General features: G+C 37.3%; 3 protein-coding genes across 3 annotated transcripts; 1 reads left to right on the top strand and 2 right to left on the bottom strand.

The window, feature by feature from the left end:
- The first annotated feature begins 512 nt into the window (after positions 1-512).
- On the top strand, positions 513-8,481 carry LOC306873380 (dnaJ homolog subfamily A member 1-like). The gene is made up of 9 exons (XM_079422634.1): positions 513-661; positions 1,012-1,165; positions 1,323-1,503; positions 1,798-1,902; positions 2,559-2,786; positions 2,881-2,995; positions 3,997-4,112; positions 6,111-6,211; positions 6,795-8,481. Exons 2-9 carry the CDS (start codon positions 1,034-1,036, stop codon positions 7,017-7,019), a joined length of 1,203 nt encoding a protein of 400 aa, XP_079278760.1. The 5' UTR covers positions 513-661; positions 1,012-1,033; the 3' UTR covers positions 7,020-8,481.
- Positions 8,482-9,160: 679 nt separating this feature from the next.
- LOC306874141 (WD40 repeat-containing protein SMU1-like) lies at positions 9,161-19,306 on the bottom strand (the record flags this gene model as incomplete). Its single annotated transcript, XM_079423945.1, has 12 exons — positions 9,161-9,259; positions 9,499-9,651; positions 10,045-10,212; positions 10,302-10,428; positions 13,137-13,264; positions 14,396-14,512; positions 16,466-16,585; positions 16,734-16,862; positions 17,136-17,236; positions 18,352-18,508; positions 18,616-18,826; positions 19,281-19,306. 12 exons carry the CDS (start codon positions 19,304-19,306, stop codon positions 9,161-9,163), a joined length of 1,536 nt encoding a protein of 511 aa, XP_079280071.1.
- Positions 19,307-20,952: 1,646 nt separating this feature from the next.
- On the bottom strand, positions 20,953-27,026 carry LOC306874140 (small ribosomal subunit protein eS6). The gene is made up of 6 exons (XM_079423944.1): positions 26,642-27,026; positions 26,008-26,139; positions 24,633-24,843; positions 22,283-22,429; positions 21,287-21,444; positions 20,953-21,094 (listed from the first exon to the last, which is right to left on the bottom strand). Exons 1-6 carry the CDS (start codon positions 26,645-26,647, stop codon positions 20,999-21,001), a joined length of 750 nt encoding a protein of 249 aa, XP_079280070.1. The 5' UTR covers positions 26,648-27,026; the 3' UTR covers positions 20,953-20,998.
- Positions 27,027-27,181: the final 155 nt, after the last annotated feature.

Below are 27,181 nucleotides of genomic sequence, written 5' to 3'. Positions count from 1 at the left end.
TTTCGCGCCCTCGATACGAACGTTCTTTATTGGCACGTTTTAAAGACGTAAAGGAATGCGGACATTTCAGATTTGTTACTTAGCCGTTTCCTCAAATGCCGAACGAGTTCAGTGCAACAGGAAATAGATATCGCTATGACAACATGAGCTTTCGAAGCCCGGATAGCTCAGTCGGTAGAGCATCAGACTTTTAATCTGAGGGTCCAGGGTTCAAGTCCCTGTTCGGGCGGATATTCCTTTTGCTAGGATTTGAGCCTGGCAGCTGTGTTTCTTGCTTTAATGTGAAGTGATAACTCACGATGCATTCAAGAGACACACCACAACTACAATAACGTCATTTTTAAAAGTTAAATATAATTAGTGATTATATTTGTGAACTAAGCCTAGTGATTTATATAAATAATACAGATGAAAGAGAATGGTCCCCCAGGGAGAGTTATTGAAACGCTGATAAAATGAGCCACTGACGACGGAAACAGCTGGTCGTCATTGCCTGTCGTACGTCACTACGTACAGTAGGTGGCAGAAATAGGTCGCGCTGCAATCAAAGTTCAATACCGCTCCAGCAGAAGAAGATGCAGAGCGCTGCTGGAAGATTCTGGAAGTCTCTTGTTTGGTACACGGAGTCATAAGACGAGAAGGGATTTCACCATATTTCACGGTACTTGACGATTTATTAAAATAAAAATGCCTATGATATGGATCACGTGATTGTTGTTTTTGTTTTGTTTCTTTTTGACTTGTTTTTATCTAAAATTCTGGCTTTTAGGAACAGCCGCTGTATAGCGTGTCATTTAATTTCGCCTGATTGTGAAATCCATTAACAAAACATTTGTTTATAAGGACTGTGTGAGTTTTCTGTCATTGATTTCTACTAACCAGTGGTATTATATCATGAGACTGAAAATATGGGCAAGATTTAGAGTCATTCTAACACGGTTAATAAATGAAATAATTATCCAACTGTCAAGTGTATATTTCAGTGTTTTTTTTGTTTTTTTTTGTGACTAGATTAACCTGTTGGGGGGCAACTATGGTGAAAGAGACTGGTTTTTATGATATGCTGGGTGTAAAGCCTAACGCCAGCCATGAAGAGCTAAAGAAGGCTTATCGTAAACTGGCGCTGAAATACCACCCAGATAAAAATCCAACAGAGGGGGAAAGGGTAAGACTGACACAATTTTATGCATTATCAATATCTAGTATTAAGTATACATTCCCTAATAGTTCCCTTATATCTGAGTGATTTTGTAAAGTTTAGAGATCATCTGGGTGGTCTTGAGTTTAGATTTGATGTCCTCTTCGCTGTTCTGTATTTCCAGTTCAAACAGATCTCCCAAGCATACGAGGTTTTGTCAGATGCCAAGAAGAGAGAAGTTTATGACAGAGGGGGTGAGAAGGCAATTAAGGAAGGAGGAACTGGAGGGCCAAGCTTTGGCTCCCCCATGGACATTTTTGATATGTTCTTTGGAGGAGGGGGACGCATGCACAGGGAGAGGAGAGGCAAGTACATTTCTTTCTTAGCTATATACTCCACAATGTGTGTAAAACCTGATAATCCACGTCGTTCCTGGAAGATTTGTGAATGTTTCAAAGGAATCAGACCTTTTTCAGTTAACATGTTTAGAAACCTAAAATAGAATGTTATTGTTTGGTAAAACATAAGTTATTTCCATTTTCAACATTGTTTACACTTTGAGGAGATCAAATGTTCTTATAGGCTAACATACATGCGTTGCACTTTGAATAATTTCTATTTCAAATCTTACAGTGAAATTTTGTGGTTGCTGTACACAGGAAAGAACGTGGTGCATCAGTTGACTGTATCTCTGGAGGACCTTTATAATGGAGCCACCAGGAAACTTGCTGTCCAGAAAAATGTCATCTGTGACAAGTGTGAAGGTAATAATTAACTGAAATGTGTATATATAAGGGGTCCTTTTCTGAACTATATTATAGTACTATATATTTTACACTACCATTCAAGAATTTGGGATTGTTTTTTGTTTTTTTCTTCTTTGAAAGAAGTCTCTTATGCTCACATAGGCTTAATTTATGTGCCTTAAAAACAGTAATATTGTGAAATAATATTACACTTTAAAATCATTTTTCTATTTCAATATATTTTAAAATTGATCTTACTGCTGTGATGGCAGAGCTGAATTTTTAGCAGCTTGTTACTTCAGTTTTCAGTATCACATAGTCATCTTATTATTTTCACAGTTCAAAACAGTTGTGCTGCTTAATATTTTTGTAAAAAAAATATATATATATATATATATATATATATATATATATATATATATATATATATATAATGATTCTTTGATGAATAGAAAGTATGTACTATCACTTTTGGTAAATTTAATGCATCCTTGCTGAATAAAAGTGTACAATGTTCTCTAAAAAGTATCCCAAAATTTTTAAATGGTAATGTATTTAAAAGCTTTGTATTACTGATATACTGTTTTGATTTTCTGGTAGTATTTTAAAAGTTGGATTTTTTATTTTTATTTTTTGGCTGAAAAGGTTTTTACAGTTAGTTTTTTTTACTACAGGTCGTGGGGGTCGTAAAGGAGTGATAGAAGTGTGTCCCTTGTGTCATGGGGTGGGTGTCCAGGTCAGACTACATCACTTAGCACCTGGCATGGTGCAGCAGATATCAACAGTCTGTGCTGGCTGTCAGGGGCAAGGTCAGCGACTGGGTCACCGCGACCGCTGCAAAACATGCGCTGGTCGCAAGATACTACGGCAGAAGAAGATTCTTGAGGTGCACATTGATAAAGGTTAGAAAGTGACAGGAAAAGCATGGTTCAGTGCAAAACATCTGTTCTCTGTAGCTTGTTGCTTTTGTTTATGCTTGATTATGTGTTATTGCAGGCATGAAAGATGGACAGAAAATAGTGTTCCATGGGGAGGGGGACCAGGAGCCTGGCCTTGAACCTGGAGATATCATCATTGTCTTAGATCAGAGAGCACACCCAGTTTTCACCAGGTAAAACCACTCTGTAGACGTCAGTAAGAAGTAGAGCTAAATTAACATGACTAGATAATAATATCTCTGCTAAGTCTCTGTTAAGTATGCTGGTAACACTGAAGTTTGAAGTTAGTGCTGATTACTCTGTCTGGCATCATATTTGCTAAATTAATTTCAATGCTTGCTTTTTTTTTTTTTTACTAATTTTGGGGTGCTGATTCTAAAACATAGTGCCTAGCACATCATATTTTCTCACAAAATATGTGCATTTCGTAACATTTTTGCTTTCAAAAATCATTTGTAAGGTGAAGAAGTATTAAGTAGAAGTGTCAACCACCAGGAAAACTGCCACGAAGACATGTTTCCTATCTTTCTCTCACCCAGATTATAACAATTTGATCAATTCTCATCTGATTTTCACATGTATAATTGATTCTGAAGATATAATTTTATGCGTAATCCTGATTTCAAGGTTAGAATCATGGCCAGTGAAAGTTCACGTTTGTGGGTGTTTAACTACATCTAAGGAGTGACAGAAAATAATTTTTTGAAATGGGGAAAAAAAACAACAACTTAATTTATTTAAAAACCTGTTTATGTAAAGCTCTTTATTATGTACATAACTTTTATGTACCATCATTAAATTGAGTATTTAAAAAAAAAAATCAACTACTTCACAGATTGTTAAATTATACTTATTTTTAAACTTCACATTTGACCGATTTCATTTCGTTATTATCTTAAGTGCATAATACGAACAAAAAAAAGAATGATGGATTTAACGATCATCATATTAGGCTTTATTTATCCATGCTGTTTTCAGAGGTATGTCATTGACAATGTCCTGGAGATGGCAGCACAGACTCATTGATTTCAGGATTAGTGTCACACTTCCTCTGTTTTCTGTATATGGGGCAGCCTGTTACAGTTCTTGGCCATTTAGACAATGCAATTAGGGAACAGAACATATAGATATTATTTATGAAACGTGATGATTAACATACCATTTCTCCTCTCAGACAAAGAGAGGATCTCATCATGAACATGGAGCTACAGTTGGTAGAGTCATTATGTGGTTTTCAAAAACCTGTTAATACACCGGACAACAGAACTCTACTCATCACATCCCATCCAGGTGAACCATCCTACATACATATTCGAGCACTGCGTGCAGGTTTCTATAACATCAGCACCATGTTGGATCAGTGTTGGTGGATAAGCAAGTCATTGTGTACAGCCTGATGGAAGTTTCTGTCTTGAACCTGGAAGCATATTCACTCTTAATAATGATCTAGCTGAGGGAAAATGGCAGGAGTGATATTATGTAACCTTGGCAGATGGTCATTGTTGCTATTGCCTTTTCCAGAGTTCCTAATCCTTAGTGCTTTATTGACCTTGTACAGGTACATCTCAAAAAATTTGAATATCGTGGAAAAGTAAATTTTTTTAAATGTAAAGTAAAACATTTCAAACGTTTTTTTTTTTTTTTTTTTTTCAATTTTGATGATTACAGCTTGCAGCTCATGAAAGTCAAAAATCAGTATCTCAAAATATAAGAATATTTACATTTGAGTTTCAATAAATGACCATCCCTACAGTATAAATTCCAGCTATCTCTTGTTCTTTGAAACCACAATAATGGGAAAGACTGCTGACTTGGCAATGATCTAGAAGACAAACATTGACGCCCTCCATAAAGAGGGTAAGTGACAGAGGGTCATTACTGAAAGGGGTGGCTGTTCACAGAGTGCTGTATCAAAGCATATTAAATGCAAAGTTGACTGGAAGGAATAAATTGGGTAGGAAAAGGTGCACAAGCAACAGGGATGACTGCAAGCTTGAGAATACTGTCAAGCAAAGCCGATTCAAACACTTGTGAGAGCTTCATAAGGAGTGGACTGAAGCTGGAGTCAGTGCATCAAGAGTCACCACGCTCAGACGTCTTCAGGAAAAGGGCTACCAAGCCTCTTCTGAACCAGAGACAACGTCAGAAGCGTCTTACCTGGGCTGTGGAGAAAAAGAACTGGACTGTTGCCCAGTGGTCCAAAGTCCTCTTTTCAGATAAAAGTAAATTTTGCATTTCATTTGGAAATCAAGGTCCCAGAGTCTGGAGGAAGAGTGGAGAGGCACAGAATCCATGTTGCTTGAAGTCCAGTGTGAAGTTTCCACAGTCTGTGATGATTTGGGCTTCCGTGTCATCTGCTGGCGTTGGTCCACTGTGTTTTCTGAAGTCCACAGTCAACGCAGCCATCTGCAGGAAATTTTAGAGCACTTCATGCTTCCTTCTGCTGAGAAGCTTTATGGAGATGCCGATTTCATTTTCCAGCAGGACTTGGCACCTGCCCACACGGCCAAAGGTACTAAAAGCTGGTTCAATGACCATGGTGTTACTGTGCTTGATTGGCCAGCAAACTCGCCTGACCTGAACCCCATAGAGAATCTATGGGGTATTGTCAAGAGGAAGATGAGAGACACCAGACCCAACAATGCAGATGACCTGAAGGCTGCTATCAAAGCAACCTGGGCTTCCATTACACCTGAGCAGTGCCACAAACTGATCACCTCCATGCCACGCCGCATTGATGCAGTAATTCATGCAAAAGGAGGCCCAACCAAGTATTGAGTGCATAGAAATGAACATACTTTTCAGAAGCTATTTAAAAGATCCTTTTTTTTATTGATCTTATGTAATATTCTAATTTTCTGAGACACTGAATTTTAGGTTTTCACTATCTGTAAGCCATAATCATCAAAATTTCAAGAAATAAAGGCTTGAAATATTTCACTCTGTGTAATGAATTTATATAATATATGGGTTTCACTTTCTGAAATGAGTGACAAAAAATATTGACCTTTTTCATGATATTCAAATTTTTTTTAGATGTACCTGTATATCACCAGACATCCAGGCATGTGTGGAATATCACTTCTTGTAGGCTGTGCTTAAATTGGGCTACCTGGATTTGGTGTAACTGGTTCTGATTTCTTTCTCAATATCCATTTAGTAAAAACTACAAAATATGAGCTTGGCTAGTTGTTAAATTAATCTTAATAAAAGCAGAGCTGATATTATTGTTATATAAACTGTATATGTGTAAAGCAAATGTATTGTCTGTCTTTGTTGCATTAACAGGGGAGTTGATCAGACCTGGAGATAAGAAATGTGTTCTGAACGAGGGAATGCCTTTGCACCGTCGGCCATTTGAGAAAGGCAAACTCATCATCCTTTTCAGCGTGAGTACTAATTATTGAATAGACCTTTTCAATGTGGTGATGTCACTGACCCATGAACATTTCCTGCTTATTGTCAAACTATTTTGAAACTGTGCAAAATGCGGACCTTTCTGGATTCTCAGAGGTTATGGAAATTAAGTTTAAAACGCATATTCACATCATGCGCATGCATATTGCATACATAAATGCATATAGTAATACATACATGCACGTACACACTCACAAAGAGAGAGAGCTGGGTAGGATCTGATTACATTACGTAATCAGATTCCAAAAATCAAGTACTCATAATAAGAGCGTTACACTTTATAATACTCCTAATCAGATTACTGTTACTTTTTATGGATTACATATTCACACAATGCCAGTGTCCTTTTAAGTGGATTCCCAAAATTGTTTGACATCCAAAACCACTTTGACATGAAATATTTTCTTGAAAAATCTCCAAGTTAATATTTCAATAATGTAAAAATTGTTTTATACATTTCAGAGCAAATACATAAATACTTCAGATACATTTTCTTGCTCTTCTCACTTACAGTAATAATTTACATAAACTAATTGTGCTAATTCTCTTATTAAGGTTGTATTCCCTGAAGAGAACTTCCTTCCATTAAACAAACTCAAGGAGTTAGAAAGGTACTTACCTGAAAAACAGGCAAATATTGAGCCTGACAGCATGGATGATGACCTCTATATATACGCTGACCTTGAAGACTGTGATCTGACCCATGAACGCCACCGTTACCATTATATAGAGGAGGAAGACCTTTACCCGTCTGGAGGTGTGCAGTGCCAAACCTCGTAGAGATTCCTGTTCCCTTTCCCTCCCTTCCACAACAAATGCCACCTCTGCTGGAACACAAGGAAAAAGGACCAAGAGGAAAAAAGTTATTTACCTCTCAAATAGTTCTGTGCCTAGAATAAGACCTCTTAGTGCCGACCTCTTGTGTCATTGTTTGGAAGGAACTTCTCATCCAAAATTTTGAACAAATAATTTGTGAAATAAAAAGTCAAGTGAGTTGTGAGACTGGTGGCATAGAGGTTCCGCTGAAGGGAGAGTCTATTCAGGTCATATTGGTTGTGCCATAATCTGAGAATTTCATCACGAAAATGGATTTACTTGGAAAATGGATTTTTCTTCATCAGTTTCAGAAAACATTACAGTCTTTTGTGGTGTTTATTGCCAATTAATTGTGGGTTACATGTTAGACTGTTTGATCTTGATGTTGTTGGAAATTTGGTATGTGCCAGTTTATTGCTAAATGTTTTTCTAGAACATTTTGAACTAATAAGAGAATTAATAATACATTTCAACAAAAATCGTATGTTCAAAATGATGGCAGACTGTGATCCATCTCTTAAAAGCCTTATTTTGTAGAAAGTGATATTAGTTAGCTTCTTAATTGGCTGATATTATTTCGAGTCTAGTACCTGGTAACTTTTCATGTTACTGTTTTCATGTAACTAAGAAATAATAGCGAAGGATTTTTTCAAAACTAAATCATGTGTTTGTTTGCTATTTAAGGATTGAAGAAGATATTAAATCCTTTCTAGAGGGAATTTATTTCATCTAAATAACAAACAAAAAAGTCACTAATTGAATGAGCCGTCTACATACCTCTGCATAAAATCTTAAGAGTGAATCTTAAAGTCTTAAGAGTGTTTTGAAAGAACATTGAAACTTTTTTTGCAAATTAATTCAATGTTAACTCTGCCTAAATTTGGTAGACACTTTTTTTTGGATATTGCATATGCACTTTTATCCCATTTGTTGTTATTTTCATTTTTGCTAGCAGATAGTCTTATATTTGATTATTTTATTATCTGTATTGACTGAAGATTAATTGAAAAATGTGGAATTTTAATTATGACCAATAACTGCCATTTGTAGTTCTGTTTATAAAATAAATGTCACAATGTTATTTGTTTAGTATTTTTGGGATCTGGGGGATTGAATATTTGGCTAATTATGCTATAAAAAAAAATTTGGTTGTTTATCAATATGTCTTTACAGATTTATTGGAGATTTACTGCAAATATCAAGCCATCTAACCGGTTAATGATGCATCTTTTAATGACAGATCCTCTTGAAAAGATTGCCATGAATTATTCATGCTTGAATTTTAATTAAACTGCAGCAATATCAGCAAATTATTTACCGACACTGTAAGATACTCCGAGACTTGCACTGTAAAGCAGTGTTATACCAAAATTCAACAAAAATTGTGACTATCCCCGATAAAAAATAAACTGTAATTATCAGAATATAAACCATACTGATTACTTCACAGTATTGCAGTAACTGCATAATATATTCACCTGCATGCAGTACAAGTAGATGTGCTTGGTTGAGTGTTAAAACACACTAAACCGTTATAATCAACACAATATTGTACCATATGAATTCTAAACATATCAGAATTCTAAATGTACACAAGTACAAATATGTGAAAATGTCCTCAATGAGTCCAAGACTAGTGCGAGGTCACATTATGAGCAAGTACACACAAATTATTTGTCTTTGGCCAAAATGATCAAAGAAATTACATTATAAGATGTCAAAGAATAGTCTGGAAAGAAAACCAGTACATTTACCACATTAATGTCGATCGGGCTAAATCTTGCATGCAGATATTATCACAGACAATACTACAAAGCCCTTAATATAAAAGCTTAATATAATAAAAGACCAGTGCAGTTTTTCTTGTTTTCCACTAGAGGCTTCAGAGGAACGTTAGTATAACGAAATTGGATGTAGTTAGTTTCAGATGTCAAAGAGGTCCTTCGTCTCAGTGCATGATGCTAAGCTTCAACAGAAACATGAATGTTTTTGAGTGCTTTAAATGGAAGACCAATGTCATATAAAAGGCAGAGACATATGCATGTGTGCTGGAATACCACAAATCCAGAACATAAAACACAAGTCCATATTATGAAAGATGAGACTCAAGGCTTCCAGAGTTTGAGTAGGCCATCCTCGCTGTATGTGGCGATGAGATTCTGATGGGGGTGGTGAGTTATGCCAATCACATCTTTTTCATGTACCTATGGAGGATGCACACAGAAAAACTTGTTTATATTAAAGCACAGTTCATTTTTATATCCAATTCAGTTTTGATATATCTCCAACTAGTCCTAATTAGAGTTACAGCCAATGTTTTGAATATAAATACCAATTGTTCTTGAATACCGAGAAGACAACTTTAGCTGTAAACCTATCACACTTCACCCGACTAAAACAGATCTCGTGGATATGCAGCATGTGTTGTGAGGGCGGACGGTACCGTGAGGGTTCTCTCTAGCTTGCCAGTGATGGTGCTGAAGCAGTACAGCACATAGTCTTCTCCCACACAATAAATCCACTCTCCACGTGGAGACAACGTGCAGCAAACAAAGTCTGCCCCCTCTCTTACACCTGAACAGAAACTCCTCATCACCTGGGAAGGAAAAGAGAGGGGGGCAAGACAGTGAGAGCAAAAGTGCAACGCAAATGGATAAGGCAGAGAGTACCAAAAAGCATGCGGTGTGAGTCATCAAGTACGTCAAGAAAAGAGTGGGTGAGACGGCTGAACAGGGTACGCCTTATACGCCATCAGTCGGTCTGAATAATAAGTGCGTAGCTATTTTTAGCAAACCTCACAACCTGCATTGGAAGTTTGCTGCTTTTTTTAAACTTCTGCTCAACAATCCAGCCTTTAGTCAAGGTTTCTGATTCATAAATGGTGTTAATTTAAGCCAAATATGAAAACCAGTTACTGTAGTGTTCACTCTAGTGTGTGCATTTTAGAATAACCATGAGGAGTATCTTGCTGGTTAATTTTTGTTCTCACCTGGCCATGAATATTTGTAACAACCACCGTGTTGGTCCTATTGCACACTACGAAGTGCTCAGGAGTCTTTGGGACAAGCACAACGTTGTTAACAGTGATGTCTGTACCCTCAGGAATGTCAGGGGTTTTTATTGTGTGGGTGCAATCCATTGTCTTCATGCTCCAAACCTGAAAAAAAGACAGTTAAGCAGGGAAAAGCCAAAAAAATAAATATGCATAGGCTATTACGAGTGGTTCACCACAGTATGAACACTTACCTTTACTGTGCCATCTGCTGACGCGCTGATGACATGCTGGCCATCGTGTGAGAAGATGACGTCATTTATATGAGCTGTATGGTCTCTAAACTCCTTCAGCATTTTTCCTGATTTCAAACCATGAAGCCTGATAAAAGAAACCCAAGAGTTAGAAATGTAACCACAGTTCACAAATTCAAATTCATTCTTCTGAAAGTAAAGCTTTAGCAAAGGAGTAACAAAAAAAGAAACACAACAAAAAAATCAAATGTTATGATGTCATGAATCAAACATTATCCACAAAGAGCCGTTAAAGGTCAACAAAAATAATTTTCATTAAAAAATAGAATAAAATCATACATCAAAGTCACAATAGACGACAGCTAAACAACTTTCATCTGCAAAATATACAACATGATTCAACTTAATTTCTTTATAAAGGAACAAAAGAGGGACACCCAAAACAAAAAAAACTTTATGATGTCATGAAGACAGCAAAACAACAACTTTCGTCTGCATTTTGATTTTATCATCCCAATTCACAAATTCAACAAGTCTTTCAAAAGTAAAGCTTGAGCAAAGGAGTAATAAATAAAACAAAAAACTAAATCAAAACATTACAAAAAAACAATCATCAAAGCACAATACAATAAATCAAAAAGAAATATTTTGATGTCATCAATCGTTATTATCAAAGCTCAAAGAGAATATAAAAATCACACATCAAGGTCAAAACAGAAGAAGACAGCCAAAAAAACAAAACCTTGCTCTGCAACTTTCAACGTGATTCTACCATCTTTACTGAAAAATACTCTTCTCTCATGCACATGAAATTCCACCCACATGCACCATGAGAGTCTAGCACTGCCGCCCAGCCGCAGAACTGCTGCAGTCAGGACTGAGAGAGAGATAGAGAGAGGGAGGGAGGGAGAGACTTTCGTTCTGGGCATGTGATGGAATATTCCTGATGACTCTAAACACCTAGACCTTGATTCAATCCAGTTTTGTCCAATTCATCTCTCTCTGTCCATAAAAGAAAAGAAAACAAAAAACAGCATGTTCACTGAAATATTTCTATACTGTCATTTGTTCCAAATCCCTTAAATGGACTACTTTCCTACAAAGGCTTCCAAATACAATCACTGATCCAAAGATGACCAATGACATTCAAGGAAGGTAACCTTTTATACACCATCTTTAAAGCCAGGGTGGTATTCACGTGTCACACACTACTGAGAGCATAAATCCAATCCATTGCAAAAGGGGAGGGGCTAGTATTTATCAATAAGTGGCCAATAGCAGAGCAGTTTGCCATTTCACCCCCCTCCCGTTCCCTATGCAGCTAAGGAGCTGGAATGACAAAACGTCTGCCTCAGTCCGCTGCTTTTTAGGTAGCTGAGCAAGGAACAGAAACACATTATCTGTGCGTGCTGCCTCTCTCACGCACGTGGCCAATCATGTTTCTTTCCACCCACATGCTCCATGAGAGCCTAGAACTGACACCCAGCTGTAGAAGTACTGCAGTCTGGTCTGCGAGAGAAGGAGAGATGCTGAGTCTAGGCATATGACGGAATATTCCTAATGATTTTTAACACCCAGACCACGACTTCAGATTTCCTCCTCCTCCCCCGCTGTTTCTGTCTACAAAGTATTCATGGCAAAACATTTCACTAAGGTAGCCTATGTTCCTACTGGCACTTATTGGTTATTGCATAGCAACTGATCATCTTACTTCTTATGCATAATATGCTTCTATTGTGAGATCCATTCCATGGCTTTCTATCTTTTGTCTCTTTTCCATCCGCTTAGCAAGAAAATCCCAGCAATTAGCTTAAGAGTAACACAAAATCTGGGTAATGCACCTGCAAAATGAACATTTGTGGCCAGATTCACAAAATATTCTTAATACAATTCTTCTTAACTGTTATTTTCTAACTTCAAAGAAAAACTTGAAAACGTTTTAGGAATGTGCTTATGTTTCTTCTTAAGATTGTTCTTAAAGGCATAATTCAACCAAAATGAAAGTTCTGTCATCATTTACTCGCCCTCAAGTTGTTCTAAACCTGTATGAGATTCTTTCTTCTGTTGAACACAAATGGAGATATTTTTGAATAATGTTGGTAACCAGACAGTTGACAGAAGCCACTGACTTCCATGGTATGGAAAAAATAGTTTGGAACAGGTTTGGAACAACTTGAGTGTGAGTAAATGATGACAGAATTTTCATTTGTTTGGTGAACTATCCCTTTAACCCTTGTGCTGTGCTGAAAATCTTTTACCTAATTTGGTGTTCCCCATCAAAAACCTTTTTAAAATGTCTTGTAAATCTCCCATTATGCTCTAGTATCACCAAATCATGAATTCAGCTTTTGAAATTAGCATTTGCACCCCCGTTTTTGAATTAAAAAAAAGCATATTTTTGATAATTTTGGCAATACTCACTCAAAAACTAAGGTACATAATCTCACATCAATGAGGCCAACAACCAACCAACCAGCTGTTTTCTCATAGGCCAGTCATTTTTGTCTAGGAACACTACAAGTGTAACAAGTTGGGGGGTTAAAACTTGCTATATGATAAATATTAATACTGAGAATGTGCGAGATTACTCTGAAGCTACACCACGGATCAATAATGTATGATCGGTCATAATTATGCATGATGTGATTTTTTTGCTCAATTTTTACTTTTGTGACCTTGGAGTGCCTGTCAAATGACAGTCACTCAAATCATGACATGACTGAGTTAGATAACAGATGTAGAGTGTCAGAAACCATCTTCAGTACACAATCTAAAAGTGAACATCAATTATGAAATAATTAGCAAAACAGTGCAGATTTGTAATATATGTTGAACCTGATGATCTGGTCAAAGGAGGCACTTAGTAGTTGACTGCTGTCCTTATTGAAGCAGACACAGGTGACTGCTTTGCTGTGGGCTCGTTCTATTCTATTCAGACACGTCCCGTTCAGAATCCTCCAAACCTGGAATAACAAAATGATACATCTTATCACATAACAGACTGAACTGAGAACACTAAAATCCATTCAGCTGAACTAATGGTGTGCAATGAGAGCTAATTGGGAACATCATAATTCAGTGAAGATGAAAAATCATATTTTTTTAGCTCTGTGCACCATGAAATGCTGAACTGAGATCACATCTAAACAGGGATTTTTAAATAATAATGATAGATCAGTTACTCTACTGCTCTACATGTTATAAAAGGACTGCCTTCACAAATGTAATCAGATGCTGTGTGATTAAAAGACTAAATATATAAGGGCTTACAGCGTTTAATTAACATTTGCCTTCAGACCTACTGCCCCCTGAGACTGAGATCTCTAACAATACCTCTGAAAAGCCTTGGTCGGTAAAAGAGGTCGGTAAGATTTTTTAATGTTTTAAAAAAAGTGCTCACCAAGGCTGATTTATTTGATCCAAAAATACTAAAAACATTAATATTGTGAAATATTTTTAGAATGTTGAAAAACTGTTTTTTATTATGTAATTTATTCCTGTGATGGAAAAGCTGAATATTCAGCAGCCATTTCTCCAGTTTTCAGTGTCACATGATCCTCGTCATTCTAATAAGCTGATCTGCTACTCAAGAAACATTACTATTGTCAAAGTTGAAACCAGTTGTGCTGTGAAGTTTATTTGAAATTCTAAAAACATTCTAAATGACTTTAGTGTCACTTTTGATAAATTCAATGCATACTTGCAGAACAAAAGTATTAATTTCTTTAAAAAAATATACATGTTGTAGACATACAACAAAAATCTTTCTTCAAGTATGACTCAAAACGAGAAAAAACGTTTGTTAAAGTATTCATTTGTTTTTCTGTGTTATAATGAGTAAGAATGTCTCTTACGTCAAGAAATCAAGCATGTAGGTTCAAGTTCTACTACCTTTCAAATCTCTACCCGTTCCGGTATATATGACCAATAGCATTTCACTCAACAAATATTATTTTCTGTATATCAGTTTTAATTTCTGATTTGTCATATTGAAAAATATAAATGATACAGTTTCAAATGGACTAATACTAGAGATTGTGTGCTATTAGAAACATACAAGTGGAAATGCTGATCAGTTAATTGAAGGGCCATACCTGTATCTTTCCATCCTGAGCTCCAGAGGCGATCATGTCAGAGTCATGACTTACTGCCAGACACAGAACAGCCTCATCCATCATCATGAAATTATCCTGAGCTTGGTACTTCAGATCCTACTCACACAAGAAACAGACAGGTAGACCATCACACATCACATTTAACCACACAAAACGACATTACATCATGTTATAATAAAAAATAAGGTTTTCAGACTGTCTAATTAGGGAAAAATTAAATAGCATATGATGAGACACCCACATGATGGGTTGATTGAGGTTGTAAGGGTCTTTCTTATGTCTACCAGAAAGAAGAACTACAACCACAACATATTATATCCCATATTAGTCTGAGTTTCGTACTGTACACTCAAGTTCCCCAGTAGTGGTGGAAGTCCACATCTGAGAATGGGGCAGGATTTATTTTTGGCCTCAACCTAACAGACGTCATAGAGTGTTGGGGTGACCCATATTCTATACCTCTGAGGTTTTAGTAGAAGGCTCTCCTGACAGAAAAATTAAGCTACACTAAATGTGAGAATTTTTTTTTTTTGCCCCCACTAAACAGGCCTAGGACAGCATACGTGTGTTGCCTCTTTCATGCATCAAGGAGATGATGTTCTTGAGCTGTGTAGTTGAGAAGATCAGGCTTTGAGGATATAGAGATAAACAAACTGAATCTGTTAAAAAATGCTGGGTTAAATATGGACAACCCCAGTAATTTGGTTGTTTTAAACCAACAGTTGGGTTAAATGTTTAACCCAACCTTCTGGGCAGTAACCCAACCTTTGGGTCAAAAACAACCCAGTCCCTATTTTACTCAGTGCTGGGTTGTATTTAACCCAGCATTTTTTAGAGAGCAAATACTTTTACATATGCATTACTTTTAATTTATAATTACATTTCAAGGCGTTTTAGTAAACATACTGCATATTTGTCTGAGAACCTTGGAAGAACTTGCTGGAAAGACAACCATTTCTGCTACACACCATAAATGGGGTATGGTACCCTGATTATATGAAGTCGTTTATCAAAAGACAAATGAAAGTAAAGACGTTTTTTTTTTTTTTTTTTAAGAATTCAAAGAGCTTTATTGTTCATTTACAACAAATCATTTAGTACAGTTACCATAGGTTGTTATTCTTTTGGTGATGATAACCAATTTAATTCTGTCTCCCCATCCTCTGACAGTACCCTCAGAGTTACAGTACCCTCACAAATCATTTGTCTGGCAAGCATTTCTCCCTGGATGAATGCCCATCATCTAAAGTTGAATATATTGAATGCTGGTGTGCTGCTGTTCATCCTGGCCAAGAACCACCCTTGCCAGTGCCTTGTCATTTCACTATACAGCTCAATGATTTCATCTACACAGAATGCCAAAAACCTTGGTATCACATTGGACAAAGACCTGTCATTTACAGTCCACATCCTAACAAAAGTCAGGACATGATACAGAACATTTGCAGAGTCATACATTTCTCAACAGAGAAGCTATTGGTATTCTTGTAGAGGCCCTGGTATGCTGTCTTGACTGCAGCGACTCACTCATGACTGACCACACAAAACATTTAATTAAACGTCTACAGCTCATCCAGAATGCTGCAGCCCAGCTGAGTACACTCACGTTTCACCTCTGCTGCTCTCTCCACTGGCCCCTATCCATCATAGGATATATATATGGTAGAATATACACTGTTTGAAATAATTACGGTTTTTTAATGTTTTTGAAAGAAGGCTGCATTTATTTGATCAGAAATACAGTAAAAACTTTTCTGTTTTAAAATGTGATTTACTCCTTTATTCATAATATTTAGTATTCAGATTACATTTTAAAGTATATAAAAATAGAAAGGATTTTTTTTTTACTGTAATAATATTTGTTTTTTTATATAAATAAATGCATGCTTGGTGAGCATAAGAGACTCCTTTCAAAAATCTTAATTATTCTAAACTTCTGATCAATAGTGTATATAAATAAAAAATTGTTATATAATTACATCATTATTATATAAGAAATTTTACTAATTTATGTGAAATACAGTTTTTTTATGGGCAGTATATACTCACCTTGTGAATTTTACCAGTGGTGAAGTTCCAGACTTCAATGAAACCATCAACAGATCCAGTAATCAAGTACTGTCCATCAGGAGAGAACTGTGCACACTCTACATGGGACTTTGGCCCAAACTGTGTCATACATGTATACACATACACAAACAGAAAAAAAAAGGGGGGGGGGGGTATATATTAATATTTTATTTATATATATATATTGCACCACCTTTTCCAAACTGTAAGAATAATCATTTATAATACACTGTTGTATTCACAGCACCTTTATGAGGCGACTGAGCTGAGTAGGGAAGCGCTCTTCCTCCATGTCCTTCAATGCACTTTTGCCCCGGAACAGTTCCAAAGACATACCTGGAGGTAAGAGACCCTGGTGCTGCTGCCACTTCAACGACTTCAAAAAAGTGTGGGAAACAGAGAAAAAGAGTAGAGGATGTAAATTTGAAAAAGAAAAAGCCAAGTAATACTGCTCCAGTAGTAGAGATTTTCTTTACTCACCAGCATTGCTAATGAGCCAAACTGCCTTAGTGCTTTGGTTTCCTGTAACCTGTATAAAGCCCCCTCACATATACGGCCCTATAAATACAAAGGGCATGTGATACATGCAATGCAATAGATATATAGACTGCAACAGGTTAGGAAAAAAAAAGATAAAAAGCTAGCAAACCTGGCCCAGGAGAGCCATGAGACGAGAAGGTGGCACCAAACAGACTTCTCCTGCAAAAGCTTGAGCGATAGCCAGCCTGCGCTTCTCTTTACTGCTGCCCACTAGATATGCCTGTAGGCCAGTGGAAAGACAAATAAAAGAGTAAATCATTGTTACAAAAAAATATTATCATTTTATTTTTTTCCACCATATTTTTAAGAGCGGATGCAGCCTTTTGTAACTTGAATGTGCCTGGCTTCCAGTGGATCCATTCCGTTAAAATAAAAAGTATGAAGTATATCTATCTATGTGACCCTGAATCACAAAACCAGTCATAAGTAGCATGGTATATTTGTAACAATAGCCAACAATATATTGTATGAGTCAAAGTTATCGATTTTTCTTTTATGGCAAAAATCATTAGGATATTAAGTAAAGATCATGTTTTTTGGTAAATTTCCTACTATATATATACTAAATATATCAAAACAATTTTTGATTGGTAATATACATTGCTAAGAACTTAATTTGCACAACTTTAAAGGCGATTTTGTCAATATTTAGTTTTTTGGGGGTTTTTTGCACTCTCAAATTCCAGATTTTCAAACGGTTGTATCTCAACCAAATATTGTCCAATCCTAACAAACCATACATCAATGGAAGGTTTATTTATTCAGCTTTCATATGATGTATAAATCTCAATTACAAAAAATAAAAATAAAAAATATATATTTAAATCCTTATGACTGGTTTTGTGGTCCAGGGTCACATATAGAATATACACTGTTTGAAATATTTAAGGTTTTTCACGCTGTAAAATGCTTATAATTATCTTTCTTTTTTTTTCCCTTTTTTTTTTAAAAGATAATTGTATTTTACAACTATATTTATATCTTCATTTTTTTAATTAGTTTCATTTTATTTCGTAACATTCAGGAGGGTGTACTCATTTTAGCAAACAAAAAATTATATCACTTTGATAAGAAAATCATATTTTCCTGAATAACACTCAATAAAAAATGTTTAATATTTTAACATGGAAATGTGATTACGTGACAAATTCTTGAAATAAAATCTCAAAGGGTAACTTAAGTAAATATTTTACATTTGAGGGGTACAGCTGTGGCAACCCCTGAACTAGAGGGTAAATTACCAATATTAATTTCCCAGCCATTTACACATCTAAAAATCTCATTTTAACCACTAATCCAATTACTTAATTATACAATTTAAACACTTGCCTCTTGTGAGTCAAAAACTGGTTTTGTGAGAAGGGTCTCCAGGTGCGAGTAGCGCTCAGGTTGAGTGTGCTTCAGCATGATCATGGGATCCGTCTGCTTTAGTAAACACTGAGCAGCTCCCAGCTCACCCAACTCGGTCAACTCCAGCACAATCTACACATACAACCAGACATCTCTCAGTTCATTAAGAAAGCAGTTATTGCACTTGAGATATATATATGAAATTGATTGAATTGTTATGACACTTATTTAAATTTTACCTGTTCGTACAGGTCAATGAGCAGCTTGTCAGGAAGTTTCAGATACTGGATTGCTAGCAGCACTATATCCCATTGCCCGTTGGTGATATCGGAGATGAAGCTGTCGATGCTGTCGACCGTGTGGAGCGAGACTGCCGTCTCCTCTTGAAGCGTCGCCAGAGTGCGGTGCAAATTATTTTCCTTCAGATATTGCATGATCAGACGAATCACGCTGCGAAAAGTTAACACTTTAAAACGAGATGTCAACTGAACTTTACAAAAACAGCCTGTATCTGTATTTCACTGCTGGGTTTAATCGACGTTACTTTTACTAGCTGTTGGGGTTGTGGAAAAAAAAACTAAAAATGTCCTTAACTAAATATGCTGAGACTGGTAGCGGTTTGAATTATTAAATTCTACTCGAAACTTTTGTTTAGAGCAGTGACTGATGAATGTGTATCGCTACGTGAAAATTAGCACACATATAGGCAAATACTGACATTGCATTTTATTCTCAATATCATCCAGTTTGTGCTGTTACAAAAAATGATTCCAAATCACAAGCTTGGGTGTATCCGTCCATAATAGAACATTGGTATTTTGTTTCTTTTTCTGGAATCATAAGACAATGCACTAAGTGTTAGAATCATATCCATTCCATTAGAAGCGAATAGCGTTTTACTTACTCTGCTGATTCCACTTCAAGGTCCATGGCTCGAGGTTGTCGATTAAATCGGCGTCTAGATATATCGTGCCAGCCTTCGCCTGCGCTGCGCGGTGTTGTGTTGGTCCTCAGCCACGTGAACACCGTGTGGCCGTGACCGCCCAATACACGTGCTGTTGTATTTACTGCTCACACGTCTGAAATCACAGAAACCCCTCACAAATTGTTGCGGATTTTTGGGAGGGCGGATTAATGACTCGTCTGGAGAAATTAATGGGGAAAACCCCCGCAACGTTGCCATCAGGTGCCGAGAGACCGTGCAGGCAGATGGTGCATCAAAGCCATAAAGCTGATGTATTATAAGAAGCACAATGAATATGGTTCAATCAATCATCTTTTATAAGGAACACGAAAAACTGCACAGGCGCTCATCATCTTTAACAAAATATATAAAGATTTGGTATTTTAGAACAAATATGCCATTATCCATTTTTGCATAGAACACAGAAGAATCTGTCTAGAATACAAAACACATCATAGGTGTCGCACCCCAGCATGGGTCTGTTATGGCCTGCGGTATTAACATAGTATATTTTATGTAACTAATAACACCCTACTTAGTTTTCAGTTACTACTATGTCATTCAGTTGTGACTTTTTTCACTTTAACTATTCGTTAGAGATACTAGTTATTCCAATTGATTATTATCTATTCAAGTTACTCGTACTTGTTGCATTGCTTTCCAAAGAATTTAGGAATCTGTGGTTTAGATTACTTGCTTTAGCTAATAGTGTATCTGTTATAAACACGCCTGCAACACTACTATCAAAAAAGATAGTTACTGGCAATTCTGTAATATACTTCAGCAACAACTGGAATTCAGACTCTAGTCAGAAATGTTTATGTCTGAACTAGATCACCATGCACCGAATTCAGTCAGTAGCCCTTCACTGCAGAACAAAGATCCAGGGGACGGGGTTGGATCCACATCTAGGGGGTGGAGATTGGTAGGTTTAGGGATCAGGGGGTGGAGAAAGGTAGGTTCAGGTATATGTAAGGTGGGAGGAGTTGGATATAGATCCAACCCCGCCCCCTGGATCTTGTGTTCTGCAGTGAGGACCATCTCAACTCAGTGGCAAAAAAATAACTACGTGTCATTACTAGGGTTATAGTATACATAAATGAATGGGCTACTGGTAACAAAAATAGATACTGTCAGCATGACAGCATTAAATGTTAAATGGCCTTCCATGTCTGCCCCCTTTGGTCAGGATAAATTTACTCTGCCAGACCTCGTAACAAAAAAAGAAAAGGGTAAACATTATTTTACAGGTATTGGACATATCTGAGAACTATTGACCAGAAAAAAAAATATTCTACATGCATGAACATTCAGAAAGTTTCTTAGTGAGTTTGAATAGTTACTTTTTTGACATTGTTCATCTAGGCTAGATCTGAACTTTTTCATCATAATCCTCACATTAACCCCATTGAGAATTATGCTTCATTTAAACTTGCTGGTTAAAAAGAGTTGACACTTGACCAAAGTCATCTTGATTGCCAAACCTTAATGTCTCACCTCAAAGTTAGGGTCGCAAAATAAATGTAGAATGGCCAAAATAAACAGGCTAACAAAATTCAACATGTTACAATCATACTACCACCTTCCAGGGTAATGAAAAAACAAGACACCATTTAGAACGTTCAAAAAAATCATGTTTTATTTGTGAGGCACATGTCTCACTTCTGGCTTGACTCTGACTTGGATGTGGAGGCTCTCAGAGAGGAGAGACGGCGTCTCTTAGCAATCTGTTCTTGACGTTTCTCTTTGGCCTCCTATAAAATAAAATAAAAAGAACATTGATATTCAGCTTTTACAACAATTTATTTACACAAAGTGTGCTTTCTCGGTAATAAAGATTAAATTGAGGTATTTCTTTTTCAGAAGTCAACAATTTTATTCATACACACAGCCAGGTTAAATTGTATGAAGACACCATTTGGAATAATCACTAAACAGCCACGTACCTTCATCCTCTTGGCCAGCAGTTTGGTGTAGTCTGAGGCCTCCTCCTTGTTCTTCAGTGTGCGCTGCTTCTTGAGAGCAATGCGTCTGCGCTTGTGTTGCAGCACGCGGGGTGTAACCAGGCGCTGAATCTTAGGGGCCTTAGTCCTGGGCTTCTTACCTGTCAGAAAGAGCATGTTCAGTCTTGGGATACATTTAAAATCCTTCTGGTCCATACATTTAGTAATAAATTAGATGCAGGCAATCTAATCTAGTTGAAATGATTCATTGAATAAAGGTGAAAAGCCATTTGTGACAGTACAAACAGCAAAATGTAAGCACTGCATTAAAGACCTGGCTGGAAAGCATGTGAGGGACCCCATTATTTATGTACAAATCTAAAAAGCCTGTATTTCCAAACAAAACATCACTCTAGAACATTTTCCCTCCAGGTTTTATCATTTATAAATAGAAAGTGCGGTATCACCAAAAGTGAACTCAAATGAATTTGGACAACTTTTAATGAATGTAAACCCAACAGAACATTTGCATAAAGACCCTATCCTAGTTCTGTTAACACCGCGCTGCAGAAAGTTTGACAGAGCAATTCAGTACAACCAGCCACTAATAATATGAATGGGGTTGTTATCCGGTTAGCAGCTCCACTGTTGCTGTTGGCACCACTGTCCCTCCTTTTAAGCTACTGATCAGCCAAAAAGGACTTGCTAAAAAGTGCCACAAAAAAAATAAATCAAGGCTCACTAGGCAACCAATAGCTTCAGACTATGATTTCCCGCTTTTAAGCATTTTATCAGCCAAAAAGGGCCTGCAGGTGTGCCTCAAAAATAATGCATACCTTTCATGCATTTTCTTTTTTAAATAATACATTTTAAAAAATATAGCTCTTTAAGCAACCAATAACAAACCTATTGACTTAATATTCAAGATAGTAAGCTCAGTCTCATGATGAAATATTTTCTCGACACATCATGAGAAATACTGAGCATAAGCAGTCATACCTTCTTTAGTGACGGGTCTCCTGACCACATACTGCCTGACATCATCCTCTTTGGACAGGTTGAAGAGCTTACGGATCCTGCTAGCCCTCTTAGGTCCCAGGCGGCGGGGAACAGTGCTATCAGTCAGTCCAGGAATGTCCTTCTCACCTGAAGGAAAGAGGGGAATGTGTCAAACAGATGCTGTGGAACAGACCTCTTGTGATGTCGACGGACAAGATACCAGATTCTAGGGATGGAACGATTACCGGTTTGATGATAAATCAAGATAAAATTCCCCACATTAAGTATTACCTTTACATATTTTAATTATCATTAAAATCGTATTCGATTACCGCGATTTTGAAAAACTGGATAAAGTTTTAAGTAACAGTCTCACTTGCGCATGGAGTGGTTTCATTTTAAGTGGAGTAAAGTGACATACTGCCAAGTATGGTGACCCATACTCAGAATTCGTGCTCTGCATTTAACCCATCCAACGTGCACACACACAGCAGTGAACACACACACAGCAGTGAACACACACACAGCAGCGAACACACACACAGCAGCGAACACACACCCGGAGCAGTGGGCAGCCATTTATGCTGCGGCACCCGAGGAGCAGTTGGGGGTTCGGTGTCTTGCTCAAGGGCACCTCAGTCGTGGTATTGAGGGTGGAGAGAGCGCTGGACATTCACTCCCCCCACCTACAATCCCTGCCAACCCGACTCTCGAGCCCGCAACCTTTTGGATTACGAGTCCAACTCTCTAACCATTAGGCCACGACTTCCCACTTTTGTGCGAAAACATGGCAGAAAGCTGGCAGATTTTAAAAGAGTGCTAATGGGATTATACAAATGAATATATCAATGAATGTCCGAAGTATCTGACTGTCTTCAGAAAAGATGAAATGGCATTTTGTTTTCATCTTCGCTCCATGCAATAAAGTGTTCTTAATTGCAATGCTGCTTTGTCCACAGAGGTTACAGGAAATCGCTCTAACTGCTGTTCCAAAAGCGCCGCCTAGTGTCAGAGAGTGAATTTACAGAGAGTTACATTCACATTCAGCCTGTGCGCAGTTTTTGTCTGGTGAAAAAAACAGGCTGAATCTGCATGCCCTGCTGAGTGGTTGATGAAAAACAAGCTTATGTGGTTTCTACACATTTAAAGAATTAGATAAGGTATCTAGAATTATTGATGGAGCAGATAAAATACAATCATTTATTAGTCAGTTATCATTCTGACTTAACACTTTTCTTTATTTAAAGGCTGAAATGTGAGCTCTACCAATTTTATGAAACCTACTCAGTTTTATTTGAACATTTCGCACGTTATTAGATAAACTGCTGTCAGTCATGTTGTCATTTAAAATCCAGACATCATTAGTAAAGTTATTAAAGTGTTTATGCGAAAAGAAAAAAAAAATCATTTTATTTGTTGATTTTAAATATAAAACTTGGAGAAATTATTTGTGTGTCAATACTTTTTGAACATTTCCAGCACATTTTAACAATACCGTGATAATATTGAAAATACTGGTCACTATAATCCCGATTAAGAAATTTTCATACCATTACATCTCTACCGGCTTCATGGTTTCTATGAAGTCCCTGCTCCCATTCACAAACAATACACAAAGCAATCATTTTGACAGAGCAATGCAGTACAACCAGCCACTAAGAACACGATCAGGTTGTTATCCGTTAGCAGCTCCACTCTTACTCTAGGCACCACACTGTCCCCCCTTTGATGTTACCATTCAAACAGAAAGGGTCTGCTGGTGTGCCATCTATGAATCATGAGTCCATTTGCACTATTAATGAAATGGTTAAAATTACAATTCTGCCAATACTCATCCCAGTTTTGGATCCCATTGACTTCCATTATATGTTTTGACCATACAATAAGTGTCAATGGGATCGAAACTGTTTGGTAACCACCCTCTTGCTAGATTTCTTCTATTCCGCTGAAGTTAGTCAGTCAAAGAGACTTGTAAGTGAGGGCGAGTAAATAACTATTTTCACTTTTACACTATAGACCTTAGTCAAGAGTAGCATCATATTTGACAGGAATGAAAGCGAAGTACAGTGTTCATGGATTATACTGTTGTTTTACAATATATCGATAGTCCACAGCTGACAAAATGTCCTTGCAAAAAAAAAAAAAATAAAATAAAAATAAAAAAAAAAAAAAACTGTCAGTAGACAAACTCCGTTAAATCGTTGTGAAAATTACATTTTCTAGCACCGTTATACAGTAGACCGTAGATCTATCCCTCACAGCCTTGTTGACATTTGTGTTAAATTCAGTGATAAAGTAGATGCACAGCTGTGTACAATCTCCTATTAAACTAACTTTCAACTATACTCACCCTTCCTGACAATGACCAAGTTGAGAACGCTGAGGTTGGCATCAACGATGCAGCCGCGGACAGACTTGCGTTTACGCTCACCAGTACGGCGAGGGCGGTAACAGGAGTGACCCTTGCTGAGGAGGAGACGCACACGTCCGTGGGTCAGCACACCCTGCTTCATGGGGAAGCCCTGTTTGTCATTGCCGCCGCTGATGCGCACAACGTAGCCCTACAACATTAAAACAGTTATGCCAATGTTCAGGTCAGTTTGAAGAAGTTTTTCCAAGTTACAAGAGCAGCGCTGTAAACATTGCCGTAGTCAATTCCACTTAAATCTGGAGTACACTACAAGACATTTGCCCCAGATTGCACTCTGTATAAGACTGTGCTAGTTACCAAAAGTCAGAACCAGTTGCAGATTCTGGGCATTCGGAGTTCACAGATTTCACAGAAAATCAAAGTGTATGAGGAGCGCAGAGCTTCAGACTATCATTCCATTTAGTCAGAGGACATCAAACACGTGCGATGTTTTGAGGCGATTTTAAGGCTGGACACTACACAATTTCTGCCAGATTTGCAGTGTGGGGGCAGTCTGCAAATTTTAAACAGTCCGAGTCGACAGGTTTAACAGCAAGTGCATGATAAAAGACTAAAATAAACTTTGACTAAGAGCCTGAACAATTCTCTGAAGAAAGTTTGACAGAGCGATGCAATACAACCAGCCACTAATAATATGAACAGGTTGTTATCCAGATAGCAGCTCCACTGTTGCTTTCGGCACCACTGTCCCTCCTTTTAAGCTACTGATCAGCCAAAAAGAACTTGCTAAAAAGTGCCAGAAAAATAAAAAAATAAGGCTCATTAGGCAACCAATAGCTTCAGACTTTACATTGGATGACTTTAAACAGGCTTCATGTTTTGAATTGATTTAAATGATGGTATACACTACACAACACTTTTGTCATCGAGTCGTTGCTAGTTTATGAAGTTCTTCAGATTTTGGGCAGTCCAAGTCGACAGATTTTACAGTAAATTACATAGTATATTAAATTTAGCTTCAAGACTATGATTTCATCCAGTTAAGATGATGGCAAGCATGTTTGATGTTGTGAGCGATTGTTCTCATTTGACATGTTAATTTGTTGCATTTGGAACGACTTGAAAGTGTGAGATCCGTCATTTAGATGCCTAGTTTTCTACTGTAATCAAATTAGCAAAGAAAATACCAAGTGTGTATTAATCTACTTAGATTTTAAAAATCATTTAGTGTATCTCAATCTCTCTTAACCTGAAGACACTGGTCAAAAGGGAACTTGAACAATCAAGACTTAATAAAGTGGCAAGCCTTTCTGAATTACATGAAACATTTAGAGTGCTAGTTGTAATTACTTACCTTCCACTCATCACCCAGAGAGTCTGCAGCCACCTCTGTGGCCATGCGCTTCTCATAGAAGATCCTCAGTTTGCGCTCATCATCAACTTCTATCAGCTTTTGGCAGCCAGTGGCGGGGAACGAGATATTGAGCTAGTTGGACAAGTAAAAAAAAGGTAGATAATTAAGCCGTATGCTGTAGCTACAAGTGATCTTCAAACCGGGGCTGATTATTGGCCAAAATTGTTGAAGTCTTCACCTGACACGTCTCTGCTAGCTAAACAAGCGCTAGCTAATGCTACAGCAGCGGATGATGGTTTGACACTCAATACAAGTCTGCTAGAACGTTTCCTAACGTTGTAATTTAAGTTACAACAATGGCGATTAATCTGACTTGTTTCCCTCAGCTCGCGTGAGTTTTCTACTTCTTTAATGTGTTCACTGCATGTCTATTCCGGGCGCCGCCATGTTGCCTCACTTCCACCGCTGTCCTCCTAACCGAACCAAATCAACAGCCATCCCTCATTCTGTTTGGGCCTAACTCAATTACCAAAAGCTCATCGGATTGTTTTGAGACTGTAAAATGGAACTTGTTCGATATTTCCAACACATTGTGAAATATAAACTTATAAAATAGCTTTTTCGGTCCTCCTACCTTCATTACGGAGGACTTTCTCGCCTGGAGTCCGCCACCGAAAAGAGACCGGATATCCGACTCGTAGTCTCACATAGACTTCCAGGTTATCGCGAGAATACGTTCCGTCGTGTAGCCTATGTACACTTGAAAACTATAATATGCTGACTTTGAGTAAGTAATAGTAATGCTTTACAATTTAATAATTGTTTTAATATTGACCAGAATGTTTTAAATTTAATACTAAATAATTTGCTTGATTTCAGGCAAAATACACGTTTTTATATAAATAATCATTGCGTAAATCATCTTTTTTATTGCAAAAATAGCACTAAATCTGTACGAGCGAACAGCTGAATTGTTTACACTTTTTTTCTAATTTCCCCTCATATGAACTCATGTTGTCAGAGCAATTTAGTTTCACAGTGTTGGAAGTGCTGATAACCGGTGAGCAGACAGAGCAAGGACAGGAGTTCCTTCCTCCCCACTAGAGGGAGACGGGTCGCATTTTCCGAAACAGATGTTGTTCTGAAGCTCCGACGTTTCAGTTTTCATGGAAGA

The sequence above is a fragment of the Barbus barbus genome, assembly GCF_936440315.1.
Source record: "Barbus barbus genome assembly, chromosome: 8".
Classification (NCBI taxonomy): domain Eukaryota; kingdom Metazoa; phylum Chordata; class Actinopteri; order Cypriniformes; family Cyprinidae; genus Barbus; species Barbus barbus.
This window is presented reverse-complemented; position numbering and strand designations above follow the sequence as displayed.

Excerpts from the sequence above, each read along its gene's own strand:
- LOC306873380 (XM_079422634.1), top strand. The coding sequence starts at position 1,034 with ATGGTGAAAGAGACTGGTTTTTATGATATGCTGGGTGTAAAGCCTAAC. Across the intron at positions 2,787-2,880 it reads TGAGGTGCACATTGATAAAG|GCATGAAAGATGGACAGAAA; the intron begins GTTAGAAAGTGA and ends GTGTTATTGCAG. Across the intron at positions 6,212-6,794 it reads AACTCATCATCCTTTTCAGC|GTTGTATTCCCTGAAGAGAA; the intron begins GTGAGTACTAAT and ends TCTCTTATTAAG.
- LOC306874140 (XM_079423944.1), bottom strand. Across the intron at positions 24,844-26,007 it reads CTCTGGGTGATGAGTGGAAG|GGCTACGTTGTGCGCATCAG; the intron begins GTAAGTAATTAC and ends TTAATGTTGTAG. Across the intron at positions 21,095-21,286 it reads TGCTGGCCAAGAGGATGAAG|GAGGCCAAAGAGAAACGTCA; the intron begins GTACGTGGCTGT and ends TTTATTTTATAG.